This window comes from Mixophyes fleayi, chromosome 2 (genome assembly GCF_038048845.1).
Source record: "Mixophyes fleayi isolate aMixFle1 chromosome 2, aMixFle1.hap1, whole genome shotgun sequence".
In the NCBI taxonomy this organism is placed as follows: domain Eukaryota; kingdom Metazoa; phylum Chordata; class Amphibia; order Anura; family Limnodynastidae; genus Mixophyes; species Mixophyes fleayi.
The window spans coordinates 184,441,185-184,459,718 of NC_134403.1; the positions used below are offsets into that span (position 1 = coordinate 184,441,185).

The 18,534-nt window shown below is 39.1% G+C and overlaps 1 protein-coding gene and 2 non-coding genes across 9 annotated transcripts in view; all 3 read right to left on the reverse strand.

Moving 5' to 3' along the window:
• The window catches only part of TEX14 (testis expressed 14, intercellular bridge forming factor), a 427,022-nt gene that overhangs the window by 360,411 nt on the left and 48,077 nt on the right, over positions 1-18,534 (reverse strand). For 6 of the 7 annotated variants that reach the window (XR_012688029.1, XM_075195065.1, XM_075195067.1 and 3 more), the window contains exon 3: positions 2,023-2,137. Coding sequence is in view for 6 of the 7 variants with exons in the window: in XM_075195065.1 (XP_075051166.1) it covers positions 2,023-2,137 (115 nt within the window). In the remaining variant the exon portion in view is untranslated. Of the gene's footprint in view, positions 1-2,022; positions 2,138-14,432; positions 14,615-18,534 lie in introns of those variants that run through there. The other variant, XM_075195064.1, reaches the window with a different exon arrangement.
• On the reverse strand, positions 12,793-13,010 carry LOC142142049 (small nucleolar RNA U3). The gene has a single exon (XR_012688994.1). It is a non-coding gene; the product is annotated as a small nucleolar RNA U3 (small nucleolar RNA).
• LOC142142041 (small nucleolar RNA U3) lies at positions 17,280-17,497 on the reverse strand. Its single transcript, XR_012688986.1, has one exon. It is a non-coding gene; the product is annotated as a small nucleolar RNA U3 (small nucleolar RNA).

Sequence of the window (18,534 nt, forward strand, 5' to 3'; positions counted from 1 at the left end):
TAATATATCTCAACCTGTGCTATGTACTGTCAGTGACTAACATTACAGTACTTTGTTTCATGTAAGTCAAAAACAGCAGATTCTATAAGTAAGGCAATGATTGAGAAGACTCAGATTGTTTTACTAGTATGAATATGTATTATGGAACCATATCTGTAAAAATATATGTAGTAGAGACCACTAATGGGTCCACGCCACCAGTGATACTTATATATGTACAATGAGGTAAACCAATGAGAGAGTAACCATTTTCAGTGTTTTGGTTTTGGTGATGAGGTTTTTACTATAAGCTGGTTTGAGGCTTGCATGTAAAATCACTGGTGATGTGGTTTTAAACTGCTGGCGGGTTGGTTAAAAGCTTTATTTATAAATACTTCTGATAGGCTAGTTAGTTCAAACATGCTGTTTGAGCGATCTTGCCATTCAGAACTTAAGAGGAGGCACCATTGACTTTTGACAATTATTTTGGGGACAAAATTAATTTATAATTAACTTCTGGGACAATTTTATTGAATTATATTAATAGGTTACACATGGATGTGCATGAGATTAAGAATTATAACAAAAAAAAACTGGTCATACCCAAACAAACTCACATAAAAAAAAAATTATGTAAGAAAAGGTTATATAATTCTTATATTATGCTATGGCTCATTAACTCTGCCAAGGAAGAATTTGCTTTAGCACTGAACACTTTAAAATAACATGTGTGTGTGTGTTATGGCTCACAGCTGTTTAGATAAGCTTCTAAAACAAGACCAGTAGAGATCTTCACCTATAGCAGCAGCCTTTCCCGTAGAACTGGTATGTTTGGAGGTACTCGGATCAGAGCCGTAACTTAGAATTCTAGCGCCTGGGGCGAGAAAGACAAATGCCGCCCCCCTAGCCCTAAATTTTAACCAAATTAACCTAAAATATTCCTAAATTGCGTCCCTCTTCAACGTTGCACCCTGGGCAGTCGCCCCTGTCGCACAGCCCTAGTTGCAGCCCTGACTCGGATGCCCCCAGGACTTACCTCTACAAGCAGGGTCATCTCTGCCTTATGTCTCATATGTGTCCTCTGTCTATCTTGTATGTCCCATATGTCTGATGCTGAATTTGTTCAGCACCTCAACTGGATCAGCTTCTCATTGCTGTATATTGTACTGTTTTGCCTATATTTTAATGTTGTGTTATGTTATGTTCTATTTTACTGTATTTTGTCTGTACGGCACTGCTGAGCCTTTGTGGCGCCTTCTAAATAAAAGTTAAAACAAGCTTGACAAACTGTTGATAAGGGGACAGTAACAGCTGCAACTGTCCCCCAATAACAATGGTATCTCATTTTAATGGTTGACTTTGAATATTTGCACACTTGCCACCACCTATGCTACTAACGCTTTTAAGGGGAAATTCAATTAGATGTGAGGTATCTCCGGAACGTCCCCTGAGACACATTGTGCCAATGTTTTGGCTGGCATCTCTGCTCATTTTTCTTCACACCTCATAGAGGTGCCAGTAAAAAAAGAACGGAGATTCCTACCGTAATTATCGGCAATGTCTGTGTGCCGCAACGCCGGCAACTGAATCACAAAAAGCAATAAAAAGGCAAAAATAATTTTTAGTTAGGAAACTAAACAACCTGCCACATAAAAAAAAAGTGGCCAGTTACCATTCTAACCCCAGCCTGGAATGCACAATAATATCTAGGACGAGGTGCAATAGAGGAATTAATTTTTTTTAGTAACTTAAAGTTGGGCAAACCGTTGAAAAAGAGGAATTGTCATAAATTTATGAATAGCTGTTGTCTCCAGACAAGAATGGTACAAGATATCAAAAGACAATAAAAAGGGGCTCCCTTGTCTGAAACAGGGGTCTCCCTTCTTTCAAATGTGGCTATCCCCACCTAGGGAAGTACACAACCGTTTTAACCCTCTGAAGAGTAAAACAAGTGTTGATTTTATACTTCATTTCTTTAACAGTGTTTATTAACATTAATTACTTTTTACTGTCATATACAATAGGTTTTGTCTAAATACTTACTAGTTAGGGTTGGAGCGAAATTCCATAAGCAAATCGACAATCTTTTGAAGACCAAGCAATGAAGCTACAAACAATGGTGTTTGCCCCAGGGAATTTGTTGAATCAACATCTATATCTAGATAAAAACATATGACAATTATATGTGCTGCGTCAAAATTTGCCAATTAACCTATTATCATGCTGTACACTCTGACCAGCACAAACCACATTTTGATTTGTATTCATATTTATTTTTTCTTTACTCATCTATTCTACAAGACATTTGCCTACCCTCCCACCTCTCCCCTTCTATCTCTCTACCCCATATCCACATTATTTTATTTTATTTTCACCTTTGAGAAGGGTTAAGCAGACTCACATTACCGTGGGTGAACCTGTTGTAGTGCAATGGAAAGTCTAAAGTGCTATATTTTTGAGCTAATGTTGTTGCATACACTTGTATACGCTGTTTCATTTCAATAAAAACTGATTATATAAAAAAAAAACACAACTGCAAATAAAACAATGTAAACTGCAGATATTAATATTATCATCATGTATCCATTTAGCATAAAATAAATATAAATATGCAATAACTAATGTAAAATGCAATACATTTGTATACAAAATAAATTAAAGAGCAAGTACAGCCACTGCTTAATATTAGGCTATATAGTGCCATAAAAAAAGTATTTTCCCTCTTCATGATTTTTCTCTAATATTGCACATTTGTCACACTGAATATTTTCGTATCTTTAGACAAATTTTAATTTTAAATAAAGAAAACCTGAGTATACCAATTTAGTTAATGAAAAAAATGATCCAACACCAACTGGCACTGTGTGGAAAAGTAATTGCCTCCTAGATAAATCAACCTAATTAAAGGGAGTCAGGGGATCAACCACAGCCTACTCAACACAAACGTCACTTATTTGACACTTGCCATCAGAATCAAGTTGCCACCACAAAGCAACAAGCACATTATGCCACAATCAAAGGAAATTTCATGAAGAGACCAGAAAACAAGTAGTATATATTATGATATTAAATCTACATAGGGTTACAAAGCTATTTCTTAGGTTCTGAGACTCCACGAATCACAGCTGAGTAGCATACATGAAATAACCGAAGTGTTTATAATGACTTAAATATGTCTACCAGGCTCTCTTTCACATCTCGACAGCAGATTGTCATGTGCAGAAAATGACTGGTCAAGGGCTGGCTTGGAACTATGGCCTGGGGACCCACCTGCCATGGGATTATGAAAATGAATGACATGTTAATGAACAGAGGTAGGCTGGAAGATACAGACCGAGATAAAATTGTAGTAGATTCTCCAACAACACATAATAGAACTAACCTGCTAGATAATTGGTGCATGGTGATTGTGGTGAAAAAAATTATATTGAAAAATTATTTTGAATGTTGGCTGCAAATCATTATATGGTGAACAGAGTTGTTTTAATTAGTACATGACAATCTAAGAGCAGTGCTAAGAGATTTCTTCTTCTTTACTGTTCAGTAAAAGTGTCTAGCAAAGTATCCTGGAACTTATAGTGTTGTCAAGCATATCGTTGCTCAAAACTTTCTCACAATGACAAATCTTCAAACCTGCCTGTCTTACATCATACATATTTTGCAGAAAAAACGCTATTGACTGTCACAAAAAGCTGACTTCCGCTTATTTGGCAAGTAGAATATTTATACTAATGGTCACCAGACCTGAAACTGGCAATTGTGCTATTTGTCCTTCCAATTTACCTGAAAATTTTGCAGGTTTTTATCATGCTAGTCTAGACCGCAGGTTAGAACAGAAATAGCAGCAGAACTCAGGAGAATATTGATAATGTTTTTAGGGATATTATAGTGTGTATGTGCCAGGTTTTATGCAATATACATGAATTTTGCATGGGAAAATGTTGATGTCTACAGGGGCTGCAAAATGTTTGTGGACTATAAGAGGTCAACTAAATGTGATGTAGGTACACTAGTGAAACTCATGTTATGCCCATGTTTAGATAATACTATATAATGTTAAAAGCATCTAAAATTAATTTTCCATTATCAAAATCTCGAAAGATTCTGGAGCCCTGGCTGGCCCCCATCAACTCACTTGAGATTTCAGTTCCAGGTGAGAGGTTGCCAGGCCACTCCTCATCTATGACCCTCCAGCTCTTTGCTCTGACTTTCATATCTACAAGTGTAGCTGCGCTGAGTGAAGAGTTTATCGGTGGAAGACTCAGCTCAGTGTATCATGTGACTGCAGAAAGAATTGAGAGTAGACTGTGCAGATCAGTAGATTGAATATATACGACTGAGGCCGTGGACCCATGTTTCCAAGGATTACATCACTGATCTCCCCAGCTCCCAAGGTAATAATTCACAGCCTTGAAAATACAGCCGTCAGATTCTCCCAAAATGTCACCAAAGAGATTTTCCGGCTACAGTGACTTCCCTTAGAGTTCTTCTGTGACAGAGGGATCCAGTTTGTGGCTAAGTTTTGGAGGGCCATCCGCAAGTTGCTTGGAATTTTCTATTTTTAATAGGGTACTGCACCAAGTTGAACACACAGACCGAGAATTCTAACCAATTCTTTGAGGAGCTTTACTTAGATACCCACAATGTCTGATCCCAATTGATTGCGTTTTCACTCAACAACCTGGTCCAGGACTCCACTGTGGTATCCACCTTCTACTTCAACCACGGTTTCCAACTGGTGGTCATCCCATCTTTCCATGCCGTCTCTTGAGTTCCTTCTGCAGACAAGCATGTGTAGGATTTGCAGGAACTGTGGAAAAGACTGCAGGAGCAGCTGAAGACAGCTGTAGCTAAGAAAAAAAGGTTTGCGGACAAGAGGAGACAGGCGAGCAAGTATTCACAGTTGGCAATAAAGTGTTGCTTTCCAAATACAAATTGCACTGAAGACGACCCTCATTAAAACTGGGACCATTTGTCTGTAACCAATCATCAGGAAGATAAAACTGGTAGCGTCCATAGCAAATACTGTCATAGAGAAATGGATTTCAAGACATTTCTAAGGATTTCAAGACTAATGAATTACCCGGTGATCTACTTAACTGGTAGGAGAAGTGGTTAATTTAACCTGCTTGAATTAGATTTTCTTTTTCCTTTGTAACCACATTAGTCGAAAGATGTTATATTTCTGACAAATTCACTACATTTTATTTCTCAATATTTTTAGTACTGAAAACAACATGTTACAGCAAAACGGGCAGGTCACAAGAGATATAAAGACTGATGCAGAGTGAGATGTATGCTAGTTTGCATAACATATCTTGAGTGATTTAGCTTTGAGCATGCTCATTAATCAAAAGCACAAATGTGCCCATGCAGACTGGTTTGTAAGTGACACTTACAACTACATAAGATTAAGGAGGTGAAATATGTTTTCTGTTTTAATAGTATATTTTATTGGTTTAAATTCATTTTTGTTTCTTTAGAAGGATCATCGCACCGGAACCAAACCAACAACATGCCAAGTGTTTTCTACATAGACGTCACTATCTTTTGTACAAATCAGCATTCAGTGACAGCACTTGTCCAGACAGTTTCAGGGGCAAGGATCAACTGCAATGCTCATCAGGCAATGGCATCTGTTACTCTCTGCACAGTCAGAAATAAGTGTTGTTTTAATTGTTGGACCCGCTGTATCAGCTGCAATAGCTAAAGTCAGTAGGCCTGGCGCCTTATGAACTGTTTTAAGGACACTAAATGGCTTGCCAGGAATAGCGTCATTTTTGAAAAGGATGAAGAGGACTGTAACAGGCTGATCCACATTGACACACCATTGACACTCCTGGGAGGAGGAAGATAATTGAATTTGTCTCCCTCTTTCACTTCTTCCCCATGTGTCTGTTTCTCAATAAAGCTTTGGGCTTGTGATTCCCCCCATCGCACCCCATCCATCTCATTCCCCCACCACTGTCTGAATTTTTTTTTTAAATGTCTTGTCTTAAATTATGCACTCTCCCCTATATATGCATCTCCCCTTCAATAAATATTTGGCCTGTGATCCCCTACCCCTCTCACCACCATTGGTTATTTGAAACGGTTATGTTTTTTGTGTGATGCATGGTTAGTGCAGTATTTGATGTATAGTGTAGGATGCCATATCTTCTACCTTATGTCATGTATTGTACTAGAAATCATGTCTGATTATGTTTGATGGTGCATTGTGCTTACAGCTGCACTGAGATGCAGCACACTTTTAATGTATCGTATGTTTTATGCACCTTTCTACAAAATAAAGATGCTTTTTCAATCAAAAATTAGAAAGAGAAGCAGAACTATAAAAAAAAATAGCAGCTATTAATGAAATCAGCACTACAAAACACATATGTGCATAAAACATTGGCCATAACGACAAGTGCACAAGAGTGCGCCCTTCAGAGCCTAATCAAAAAGTGGAAGTGCTACTGTATTACAAAAACCAGCATAAGGGACAGGGATATTGAAGCCTCAGAACCACACCACCTTCATTAGAACTTGGGGATGTATCCCAAAGGAGTCAACAGAACCATACAATCTGTGAATCAAAAATATATATACTCCATAGTAACATTTAGGTAATACAATCTAGTTCAGTGGCCTCAAGGGTTGGCAGAGGCACTTCTTGAGCTTCGATGCAACAATGAAGCACATATTGCATTTGGAAACAAAGCAGATCTGTCATATTTTTTGATGCCAACAGCTGCAAAGGCATTCAACATTGCACATGATGAGGCAGTCAAAAAGTTGCTGCCTTTTGCAACAACCTACCTTTGCGACCAAGAATTTCCACTCTAACAAACATAAAAACAAAGCAGAGAAATCGATTGGACGCTTAAGACTGTATCCAAATTGCTCTGACATCAAAATGCCCAAATATTGATGCTCTCGTATCAAAAATGAAGCAACATCATTTCTTCAAAACCTGAAGTTTTGAAGTTGAAGCTTTCAAAGAAATTGTGAATAGATTCAATAAAATTTTGAATTCCAATAATTAATAATATATGAATTCCTTCCTTTCAAGTCAAGGGGGTAACATAACGTCGGCGTATCTAAATATATTTTGGGGTAAAAGGAAAAAAAGTTCCCTGACCCCTGATCTAGTTAATAACAGAATACTTTATAGTTTGTTTTCATGAAATATATTCCATACAATAAATTTAATTAATCCCTGTATTACATGTAAGCTTCAGTATAGACATTAATCTGCTAAAATAAGTGAATTAGCACTGCGATTTTAACAATTTACTTAAGATTCTGGACAGACTATGCTAAAAACAAAAGTTTGCAAATAACAGAAAACTTGTGCCTTCTGGGGGGGGGGGGGGGGGAGAGAGGCTGAAATGTTTTTGTTTTCTAGGGAGACAATAATAAAAACTTGCAGTCTAAAAATAGATACAAATAAGCAATAAAAAAAAAAAGGTCAATACCATACCAATACACTTAAGTAACATATAGTAAGTCAGACTTTCATTCTCCTGGCCTAACCGCATTTAAATTTACTGAATCCATTAAACATCATCCTCTTTATAAGCCTGTGTACACACTAAAGTGCTTTCAGCCAATTCATCATCATGTTCATCATCATCTATCTATATAGCGCCACTAATTCCGCAGTGCTGTACAGAGAGCTATATACTGTAGTTCTGTTTCCTCCACCATATATACAGGGGAGATGTATTAAACCTTCAAGACAGATAAAGTGGAAACATTGCCCATAGCAACCAATCAGTTTCTACCGTTTTATAGACTGCTAGATAAAATGACAGAAGCTGATTAGTCATACTTGCCAACTTTATGTTGGTCATGTCCTGGAGCAGGGTATGGACGGAGGGGGCGGGGCTTCAAGAATCACGCCATTTTGGCCCTGCCCCCAGTGACAAGATACCTGTTTTGGGTCTTTCTTTAGTTATAAAAAGACCCAAAACAGGCATTACGCCTCAGGGGACGAGGCTAAAATGGTGTGATTCCGCGAGAATCAAGTCATGACGGCTCTTATATCTCCAGTTCACTATTGAAGTTGGCAGATGCCAGAGAATTGGCAGGTCGTCCGGGATTCCGGGAGACTCACGAAGTCCGGGTAAATCTGGGAGAATTGGCATGTATTAGGTCAAAGGTAAGTTGTTCTTTTTTTTTATCTAAATCGCTGTATTTTAAAAGCAAAAAAGGCAAAAAAGTGACACTTCATAATACTCTGAATTTGGGTCTTTGTCATTTGCATATTATGGAAGTAAAAAATAAAAAGAGAGGGACAGAGTGTGAGATGGCGAAAAGAGGGAGACAGAGTGTGAGATGGTGAAGGGGCGCAGTGATATGATGGTGAAGGGGCCTAAATACATTTTACGTTATTTTGACCCAACTACTTAAAAAACGTGACTACCCGGTAATTATTTTGGCTTAGGGATGCCTTAGAAAAATTATGGTGACCCTAAGGGTGCTTTGAACTGAGAAAGTTTGGGAACCACTGATTTAGATCATTAAGCTCACAAGTCACAGGATACATTCCCTTATCTGTCAGCTCAAGACACAGTGTACTGCTGAGTGCTGCATGCTATATACTGTAGTTCTGTTTGATCCATCACATATGAAGGGGAGATGTATTAAACCTTCACGAGAGATAAACTGAAAATGTTGCCCATAGCAACCAGTCAGTTTCTGCCATTTTATAGACTCTGCTAGATAAATGGACACTGCAAAACAAACATACTTCCAATCTCTTATCTATGCTCAGGCTTCAAACCCAAAACACCTTTTAAACATATTTAAATCTCTTCTCAATCCTCCCACCCCGAACCCTCCATCTACTTACTATCAGTGACCAGGATCTTGCTTCCTACTTCAAGGACAAGATTGATAAGATCAGACTAGAAATGGTATCCTCTTCCTTGACAAGCAATCAGCTCAATTCCTTCCCACTACCCTCTGACACCCTCTCTTCATTTGACCCCACAAATGAAGAGGAAATTTATGCTCTCTAATCTTCCTACTCTACCTCCTGTCCTCTTGATCTTATTCCCTCGCAAATTGGTAGATCCCTGTCTCCTGTGCTCATTTTACCTCTAACTAAAATCTGTAATCTCTCACTCTTTACTAGCATCTTTCCATCACTATACAAGCACACAGTGATTTTTCCTATTCTGAAAAAACAAGATTTCGACCCAAGCTCTCTCTCAAATTACTGTTCCATCTCTCAGCTCCCGTGCCCCTCCAAGCTCCTAAAGAGACTTGCCTACACTCGCCTCACACGCTTCTGCAAACAACCTGTTGGATCCTCTTCAGTCTGGCTTTCGTTCTCAACATTCCACAGAGACTGCGCTGACCAAGGTTGTCAATGATCTGATCACTGCTAAAACTAAACGCCATTACTCTCCCCTAATTCTCCTGGATCTCTCGGCTGCATTTGACACCGTTGACCACTCTCTTCTCATACAAATGTTGCAATCCCTAGGTCTACAAGACACTAGTCTATCCTGCTTCTCATCCTACCTTTCTAATCGCTCTTTCACTGTTAATTTCTCTAGAACCACTTCTGCTCCGCTTCCTTTATCAGTTGGAGTACCGCAAGGCCCAGGTCTAGGTCCTCTGCTGTTCTCTATCTATACTGCTTCTCTTGGAGATCTAATAAGCTACTTTGGATTTCAGTATCATCTCTAAGCAGATGATACCCAAATTCATCTATCCTCTCCTGATCTCTCGACATCTGTGTTGTCCCGTGTAACTGACTGTCTTTCTGCCATTTCATATTGGATGTCCTCTCGCCAAGTCAAACTTAATCTTTCTAAAACTGAATTAATAATATTTCCACCCACCAACAAGAGCATACTGTTAAGAGCCACGGCGGTGCCCAGCCGCCACGACCCTCCTCTCTTCGTCTCGGCCGTCGCTATGACGACCGGGACTTCACTTCCAGGGCCCAGCCGACCGTTGCCATAGCAACGGCCAGACACTTTCCAGTTCAGCGCCGCGTCCCGGCATTACAGGGCAGCCGGGCGCGCGCAGTAGTTTAGCAAGCCTGCGGGCTAATTAATTTGATCATTAGCAGTGCCTGGGGGTGATTACAGAGCTAGGCTCCGATTGGCTTATTCCTGTATTTAAGGCAGGGAGGGCTTAGCCTCCCTGCCGGTTATAGCTTCCAGTTCCTGTGTTGCTGCCTGCTGCTGTACTGCTGTACTTTTGGTGTTAAGCCTTTGGATTGATTTCTGCCGTGTATGACCCCTGCCTGTTTCCTGGATTTGCCTGTTTGCCTGTGCCCTTGACCTTCTGGCTAGTACTACTGTTTCTGCTGATTTGCCCGTGACCTCGACCCTTGGCTTATTTCCTGACTATTCTTCCTAGCAAGTGACCCCTGACATCGGCCCGTCCGTTGGAACTGCTGCCTGCCATTATTCTCTGCTCCTGGGTTCCCCGCAGCTGATACACGCCACACGACCCTCTGTAGTCTGCAGCCAAGTCTGTCCCCACCACTAGGGGCTCCAGCGAACACCTGACTATCAGAGTAGACTCCGGGTGGTGTTGTATTGGTAGGAGGGCTTCCTGACACATACCTGACATTTCTATTTCAGTTGATAACATGACCATAAATCCCACCCCACAAGTTCGCTGGCTGGGTGTAATCCTCGACTCACACCTCGACTCACACCTATCCTTTGTTCCCCCCATTGATTCTATATAGAAATCATGTTAAATACTTATAAAAAACATTTCCAGAATTCGCACATATCTAACACAAGACACTGCAAAAACCATAATTCAAGCACTTATCATCTCCCGCAATAACTATTGCAATTTCCTCCTTCCTGGCCTTCCCCAAAACAGACTCAAACCCCTACAATCTATTTTGCACGCTGCGGCAAGATTGATTTTCCTTGCAAATCGTTATTCCTCTGTTGAATCACTCTGTATGTCTCTACACTGGTTGCCTGATTTCTAACGAATCCAATATAAAATACTTTTGCTAACCTACAAGGCCATCAACAAAGCTGCACCAACATACATCTCCTCTCTTGTCTCAAAATATCTCCCAACTCGGCAATTCCGTTCTGCACAAAATATGCGTCTCTCATCCACCCTCATTACATCCTCCCATTCCCGGTTACAGGACTTTTATCAGGCTGAACCCACTCTATGGAATTCTCTTCCTCGCACAATAAGACTCTCCTCTGGTCTACAAACTTTCAAGCGTTCTCTAAAAACCCAGATCTGGGTCGTTTTACAGCAGTAAAAAGACTCAAAACAGGAATTACGCCACAGAGGGCGGAGCCACATGGCGCCATTCCCTGACAATCGCGTCATGCCGGCTCTAATATGCCCAGAATTCCGGGTAGATCTGGGAGAGTTGGCATGTATTAGGTCAAAGTTAAGGTTTTTTGGGTTTTTTCTAATCACTGACAAAAGTGACTCTTTATAATAATCTGAATTTGGGTATTTCTCATTTAAATATTATGGAAGTAAAAAATAATAATGAAAATGTAATTAACTTTGCAGAGCTCAACATGTCACTACTGGTTGTTGCATAAGTGATTGTCCTTTTTAAAATATTAAAAATAATCAGACATATTAAACGTATCTGATCATTTTAACAGGACTATAACTCACCTAATGAGATAGTAGTAGATATGCCTACAGTATGTGTAATAGACTAGATCTATGGGGGGTATTCAATTGTCCGCAAGGTTTTTTTTTTAGACCACGTTAAGTCATTTTAACGCTGTTTTTTATCATTTTCAAGCGGGTTAACTTTACCCGCAATTCAATTCCATTTTTAACACTGTTGTTTTTCATGAAACGGTCCTCTCGCACTCCAGTGGAAGGTCTATTGAAAGTATAGGGTGTGCGAGAGGCACCCGCGTTAAAAGATATTCAATTGTTTTTTAAAGCAGCGCGTTAAACAGGCAAATATGCTGTTTAACTATGTTTATCACTAATGCCTAACATGTAAAAGTTGATTTTCTTATGAAAAAATAATTAAATTAAAAAAAATAAAAAACAAATAAATAAATAAAATCACTAATTCATTAATATTTATGTATGTTTTTAGTACAAATATGAATGTAGTAATGTGTTTTGACATGGTATCGATGATTCTATGGTAAAAAAATAGTTCAATAAAAATTGATGCTAAAGAAAGTACTGTAATGTAGATATTATCAATGTGTAATGCAATCTAGTGTATGAAAATGTATGCAAAACCTTTTTTGGGGGTTAAGCATGACCACGTTAAAACTCCCCTTTATTCCCCTAAAAACTCGAACACACAATGATTAACGCGCTGGGGCAGAGTTCCCTCTTTTTCAATTGAATTGCACGAGTTTTCGCACTGCGCTAAATAAAAACGGTCGCTATTGCAGTTAAAAACCCACAAGAGTTTTTTTTTTTCTTGTTAACGCCGCGGGGGCAAAAAAAACTCACGGCCAATTGAATACCTCCCTATGTCTCCAATCACTTTTCTCAGCAGTGTTCCAGAGCCAGTGATCTAACTGAACTAAATGAATTAATCTTCTGACAGAACTAAATCAGAATGAACTAATCTCCACAATGAACTAGATTTCCCATCACTACTAATCTCCAAAATGAACTAGATTTCCCACGACTACACTTAGATGAGCTGGTTTGCTTGTAAGCAGCAGTCTTAACTATTGAAAACAACTAGCAGACTTTTAGATTAGGAATAATTTGTATTGCAGGAAGATACAAAAATACAGACATAACATTGAGATACTGCATGGCTAAATGTGCAGTACTAACACACTTCAATCTTACTGTTATTAACAAACCAAAAAAACAACCACTCAGCTGGTGATCTCTCCCTCCTACTCTCCCATGAAGGAAAAGAGAAACGGTCATCAAAAGCAGATAGTAGCTACAATAAAGCAGCACTATAAGCTCACTTCACGCTCAGGAGAAATCACTAAAGCTCTTCCTCATGGTTGGTGAGTCTGTACACGTTAGAGCACATTTCCAAAGTTATGACCTATAGAAATGATCCCTGAAAGTATAGTCTTAACTCAACACTGCTGCAGTAAAGGGACAGGCATTATGGGAATCTTTTTAACATTGTAGTGATTTTTTTGTATAACATACTACAAATATATACATTTAAACGTTCGTATACATTGTAAAGGATATGAATAGTGACTTTCACATACAGCCACAAGGTTTTACATTTCAATTAGACCTCTGGCTGTAATCTTACAGTTTACAACTACACTCTACTGATAATTTGCATATGTGACGTCCAGTAGCCAATTGGAAATCATCCTGTACCATGCTAGTCTGACTAATCATTTTAGGCATCAGAGATCACGTAATACATTTCTGAAACTAGTAAAAGACACTTGTAACTATATTTTGTTCCATATTGCTACAGTTTGAATGAACAGGCATAAAGAAATATTAACAAAAGACAAGGATAAAATTAGATACATTTTTAGATACATTTAACAAAGACTAATATTTTAAAGCACAGTTTGTCTGTTGAAGTAAACACACACTGGGGTTTCTTATGCATTAAACATTCATATAAATCTTACTGTGTTAACATATGTGCTTCGTAGGGATTTACATTATTTTCTAAGAGCATTCAACCTGCATTTTTAAATGTTTTTAAATATGTGCTAGTTGTTGTTAGTTTCTTCTTGAGCAAAACATACAAATGCTTTTGTCATAATACAAGGCTTGAGTATAGCTCTATTGCCACTTAGATAGTGATGGGTAGTTCACAAATGATCAGTTCAAAATGAACTAATCTTCAAAGTGAACTAACTCATTTAATTCACAGCTCTGGCAAAGATTAGTTCACCAGGATCTAAAACAAGTGGGAGGAGTTAGACAGAGATAATGCACAGCAGCTCCAGCAGCCTCACTCACTGTCTCACTCACACTGGCTCTTTAGTTCCTAACTGTAAAAGGAAAATAGAAAGCACAACACAGTCCATGAAATACAAATCTAATTTAAAAAAAAATCTGAAATTGCACTGACTAGCTAAAGACTGAGTGTGAGTGAGTGTCTGTGTGTGTATGTGCATGTTACTCACCTGTTTGTGATAAAATCAATGTCCTATTAGTTTTAATTCTGGCTTTGGTACTGGGTCCTGAACTCCCCACTCCCTATCTGTGCTAAATATGCTACTGAGTTTGTAGGTGCTAATACAGCAGCACTGCTATTCAGCTCTCTCATGTAATACTCACGAGTCAGTACCCCTAAACTACCAAAGGTTGCACTGCTGTGCTCAGACATTTTGTTGGACTCTGATCACTGATCTATGAGTCATGAGTCATTCTCTTGGCTCAGGAGTTCAATAGTTCATCTAGTTCATTTGGCTCTTTTGAATCATTTAGATCAGCGGTTCCCAAAGTGTGCGCCGCGGCTCCGTCAAGAAAGGTACCGCGGCCGCCCTTGCAAAAGAAGGAAAAAAAAAACTTACCAATCCAGCACCGGATCCTCCTCCTCACTGTTTTCACTGACTGCCGTGCGTGACGTAATCACGTCCAACAGTGTCAGTGAGGAGCAGCAGCAGAGAGGACATCAGGAAAGAATACAGCAGAAAATGAGGAAAGAAGGTAAGTAAAGGAACGGAGAGTAAAGGGGGCCAGAGTGTGAGTTGCTGAAGGGGGGGGGGCAGAGAGATACTGAAGGGGGGCACAGAGAGAGATGCTGAAGGGGGGACAGAGTGAGATGCGGAAGGGGGAGACAGAGTGAGATGCTGAAGGAGGGGACAGAGTGAAATGCTGAAGGGGGGACAGAGTGAGATGCTGAAGGGGGGGACAGAGTGAGATGCTGAAAGATGGGGACAGAGTGAGATGCTGAAGGGGGGACGACAGTGAGATGCTGAAGGGGGAGAACAGTGAGATGCTGAAGGCAGGGACAGAGAGATGCTGAAGGGGGGGACAGAGAGAGATGCTGAAGGGGGGGGCAAAGTAAGATGCTGAAGGGGGGGACAGAGTGAGATGCTGAAGGGGGGACAGAGTGAGATGCTGAAGGGTGGGGACAGAGTGAGATGCTGAAGGGGGGGACAGTGAGATGTTGAAGGGGGAGGATAGTGAGATGCTGAAGGGGGGGACAGAGTGAGATGCTGATGAAGAGGGAGACAGAGTGTGAGCTGATGAAGAGGGAGACAGAGTGTGAGCTGATGAAGAGGAAGACAGAGTGTGAGATGGCGAAAGGGGGACACAGAGTGTGAGATGGTGAAGGAGCCTAAATACATCTTACGTTATTTTGACCCAACTACTTAAAAAGCGTGACAACCTGGTAATTATTTTGGCTTAGGGGTGCCTTAGAAAAATTATGGTGACCCTAAGGGTGCCTCGAACTGAGAAAGTTTGGGAACCACTGATTTAGATCATTAAGCTCACAAGCCACAGGATACTTTCCCTTCCGTCAGCTCAAGACACAGTGCACTGCTGAGTGCTGCATGCTATATAATGTAGTTCTGTTTGATCCACCATATATACAGGGGAGATGTATTAAACCTTTACGAGAGATAAATTGGAAATGTTGCCCATAGCAACCAATCACTTTCTGCCATTTTATAGACTCTGCTAGATAAGTGACAGAAGCTGATTAGTCATACTTGCCAACTTTATGTTGGTCATTTCCTGGAGCAGGGTATGGGCGGAGTTGGACGAGCTTCGTGAATCACGCCATTTTGGCTCCGCCGCCAGTGACATGATGCCTGTTTTGGGTCTTTTAACAGCTGTAAAAAGACCCAAAACAGGCATTACACCACAGAGGGCAGAGCCAAAATGGCGCCACTCCCCGACAATCGCGTCATGCCAGCTCTAATATGCCCAGAATTCCGGGTAGGTCTGGGAGAGTTGGCACGTATTAGGTCAAAGGTAAGTTGTTTTTTTTATCCAATCACTGTATTTTAAAAGCAAAAAAATGACACTTTATAATACTCTGAATTTAGGTAGTTCTCATTTAAATATTATGGAAGTAAAAAATAAGAATGAAAATGTAATTAACTTTGCAGAGCTCAACATGTCACTATTAGTTTTTGTATAAGTGCTTGCCCTTTTTAAAATATTAAAAATGATCAGACATATTAAACTTATCTGATCATTCTAACAGGACAATAACTCATCTAATGAGGTAGTAGTAGATATCCCTACAGTATGTGTAATAGACTAGATCTATGGGGGGTATTCAATTGTCCGCAAGGTTTTTTTTTTAGACCACGTTAAGTCATTTTAACGCTGTTTTTTATCATTTTCAAGCGGGTTAACTTTACCCGCAATTCAATTCCATTTTTAACACTGTTGTTTTTCATGAAACGGTCCTCTCGCACTCCAGTGGAAGGTCTATTGAAAGTATAGGGTGTGCGAGAGGCACCCGCGTTAAAAGATATTCAATTGTTTTTTAAAGCAGCGCGTTAAACAGGCAAATATGCTGTTTAACTATGTTTATCACTAATGCCTAACATGTAAAAGTTGATTTTCTTATGAAAAAATAATTAAATTAAAAAAAATAAAAAATAAATAAATAAATAAAATCACTAATTCATTAATATTTATGTATGTTTTTGGTACAAATATGAATGTAGTAATGTGTTTTGACATGGTATCGATGATTCTATGGTAAAAAAATAGTTCAATAAAAATTGATGCTAAAGAAAGTACTGTAATGTAGATATTATCAATGTGTAATGCAATCTAGTGTATGAAAATGTATGCAAAACCTTTTTTGGGGGTTAAGCATGACCACGTTAAAACTCCCCTTTATTCCCCTAAAAACTCGAACACACAATGATTAACGCGCTGGGGCAGAGTTCCCTCTTTTTCAATTGAATTGCACGCGTTTTCGCACTGCGCTAAATAAAAACGGTCGCTATTGCAGTTAAAAACCCACAAGAGTTTTTTTTTTTCTTGTTAACGCCGCGGGGGCAAAAAAAACTCACGGCCAATTGAATACCTCCCTATGTCTCCAATCACTTTTCTCAGCAGTGTTCCAGAGCCAGTGATCTAACTGAACTAAATGAATTAATCTTCTGACAGAACTAAATCAGAAAGAACTAATCTCCAAAATGAACTAGATTTCCCATCACTACTAATCTCCAAAATGAACTAGATTTCCCACAACTACACTTAGATGAGCTGGTTTGCTTGTAAGCAGCAGTCTTAACTATTGATAACAACTAGCAGACTTTTAGATCAGGAATAATTTGTATTGCAGGAAGATACAAAAATACAGACATAACATTGAGATACTGCATGGCTAAATGTGCAGTACTAACACACTTCAATCTTACTGTTATTAACAAACCAAAAAAACAACCACTCAGCTGGTGATCTCTCCCTCCTACTCTCCCATGAAGGAAAAGAGAAACGGTCATCAAAAGCAGATAGTAGCTACAATAAAGCAGCACTATAAGCTCACTTCACGCTCAGGAGAAATCACTAAAGCTCTTCCTCATGGTTGGTGAGTCTGTACACTTTAGAGCACATTTCCGAAGTTATGAACTATAGAAATGATCCCTGAAAGTATAGTCTTAACTCAACACTGCTGCAGTAAAGGGACAGGCATTATGGGAATCTTTTTAACATTGTAGTGATTTTTTTGTATAACATACTACAAATATATACATTTAAACGTTCGTATACATTGTAAAGGATATGAATAGTGACTTTCACATACAGCCACAAGGTTTTACATTTCAATTAGACCTCTGGCTGTAATCTTACAGTTTACAACTACACTCTACTGATAATTTGCATATGTGACGTCCAGTAGCCAATTGGAAATCATCCTGTACCATGCTAGTCTGACTAATCATTTTAGGCATCAGAGATCACGTAATACATTTCTGAAACTAGTAAAAGACACTTGTAACTATATTTTGTTCCATATTGCTACAGTTTGAATGAACAGGCATAAAGAAATATTAACAAAAGACAAGGATAAAATTAGATACATTTTTAGATACATTTAACAAAGACTAATATTTTAAAGCACAGTTTGTCTGTTGAAGTAAACACACACTGGGGTTTCTTATGCATTAAACATTCATATAAATCTTACTGTGTTAACATATGTGCTTCGTAGGGATTTACATTATTTTCTAAGAGCATTCAACCTGCATTTTTAAATGTTTTTAAATATGTGCTAGCTGTTGTTAGTTTCTTCTTGAGCAAAACATACAAATGCTTTTGTCATAATACAAGGCTTGAGTATAGCTCTATTGCCACTTAGATAGTGATGGGTAGTTCACAAATGATCAGTTCAAAATGAACTAATCTTCAAAGTGAACTAACTCATTTAATTCACAGCTCTGGCAAAGATTAGTTCACCAGGATCTAAAACAAGTGGGAGGAGTTAGACAGAGATAATGCACAGCAGCTCCAGCAGCCTCACTCACTGTCTCACTCACACTGGCTCTTTAGTTCCTAACTGTAAAAGGAAAATAGAAAGCACAACACAGTCCATGAAATACAAATCTAATTTAAAAAAAAATCTGAAATTGCACTGACTAGCTAAAGACTGAGTGTGAGTGAGTGTCTGTGTGTGTATGTGCATGTTACTCACCTGTT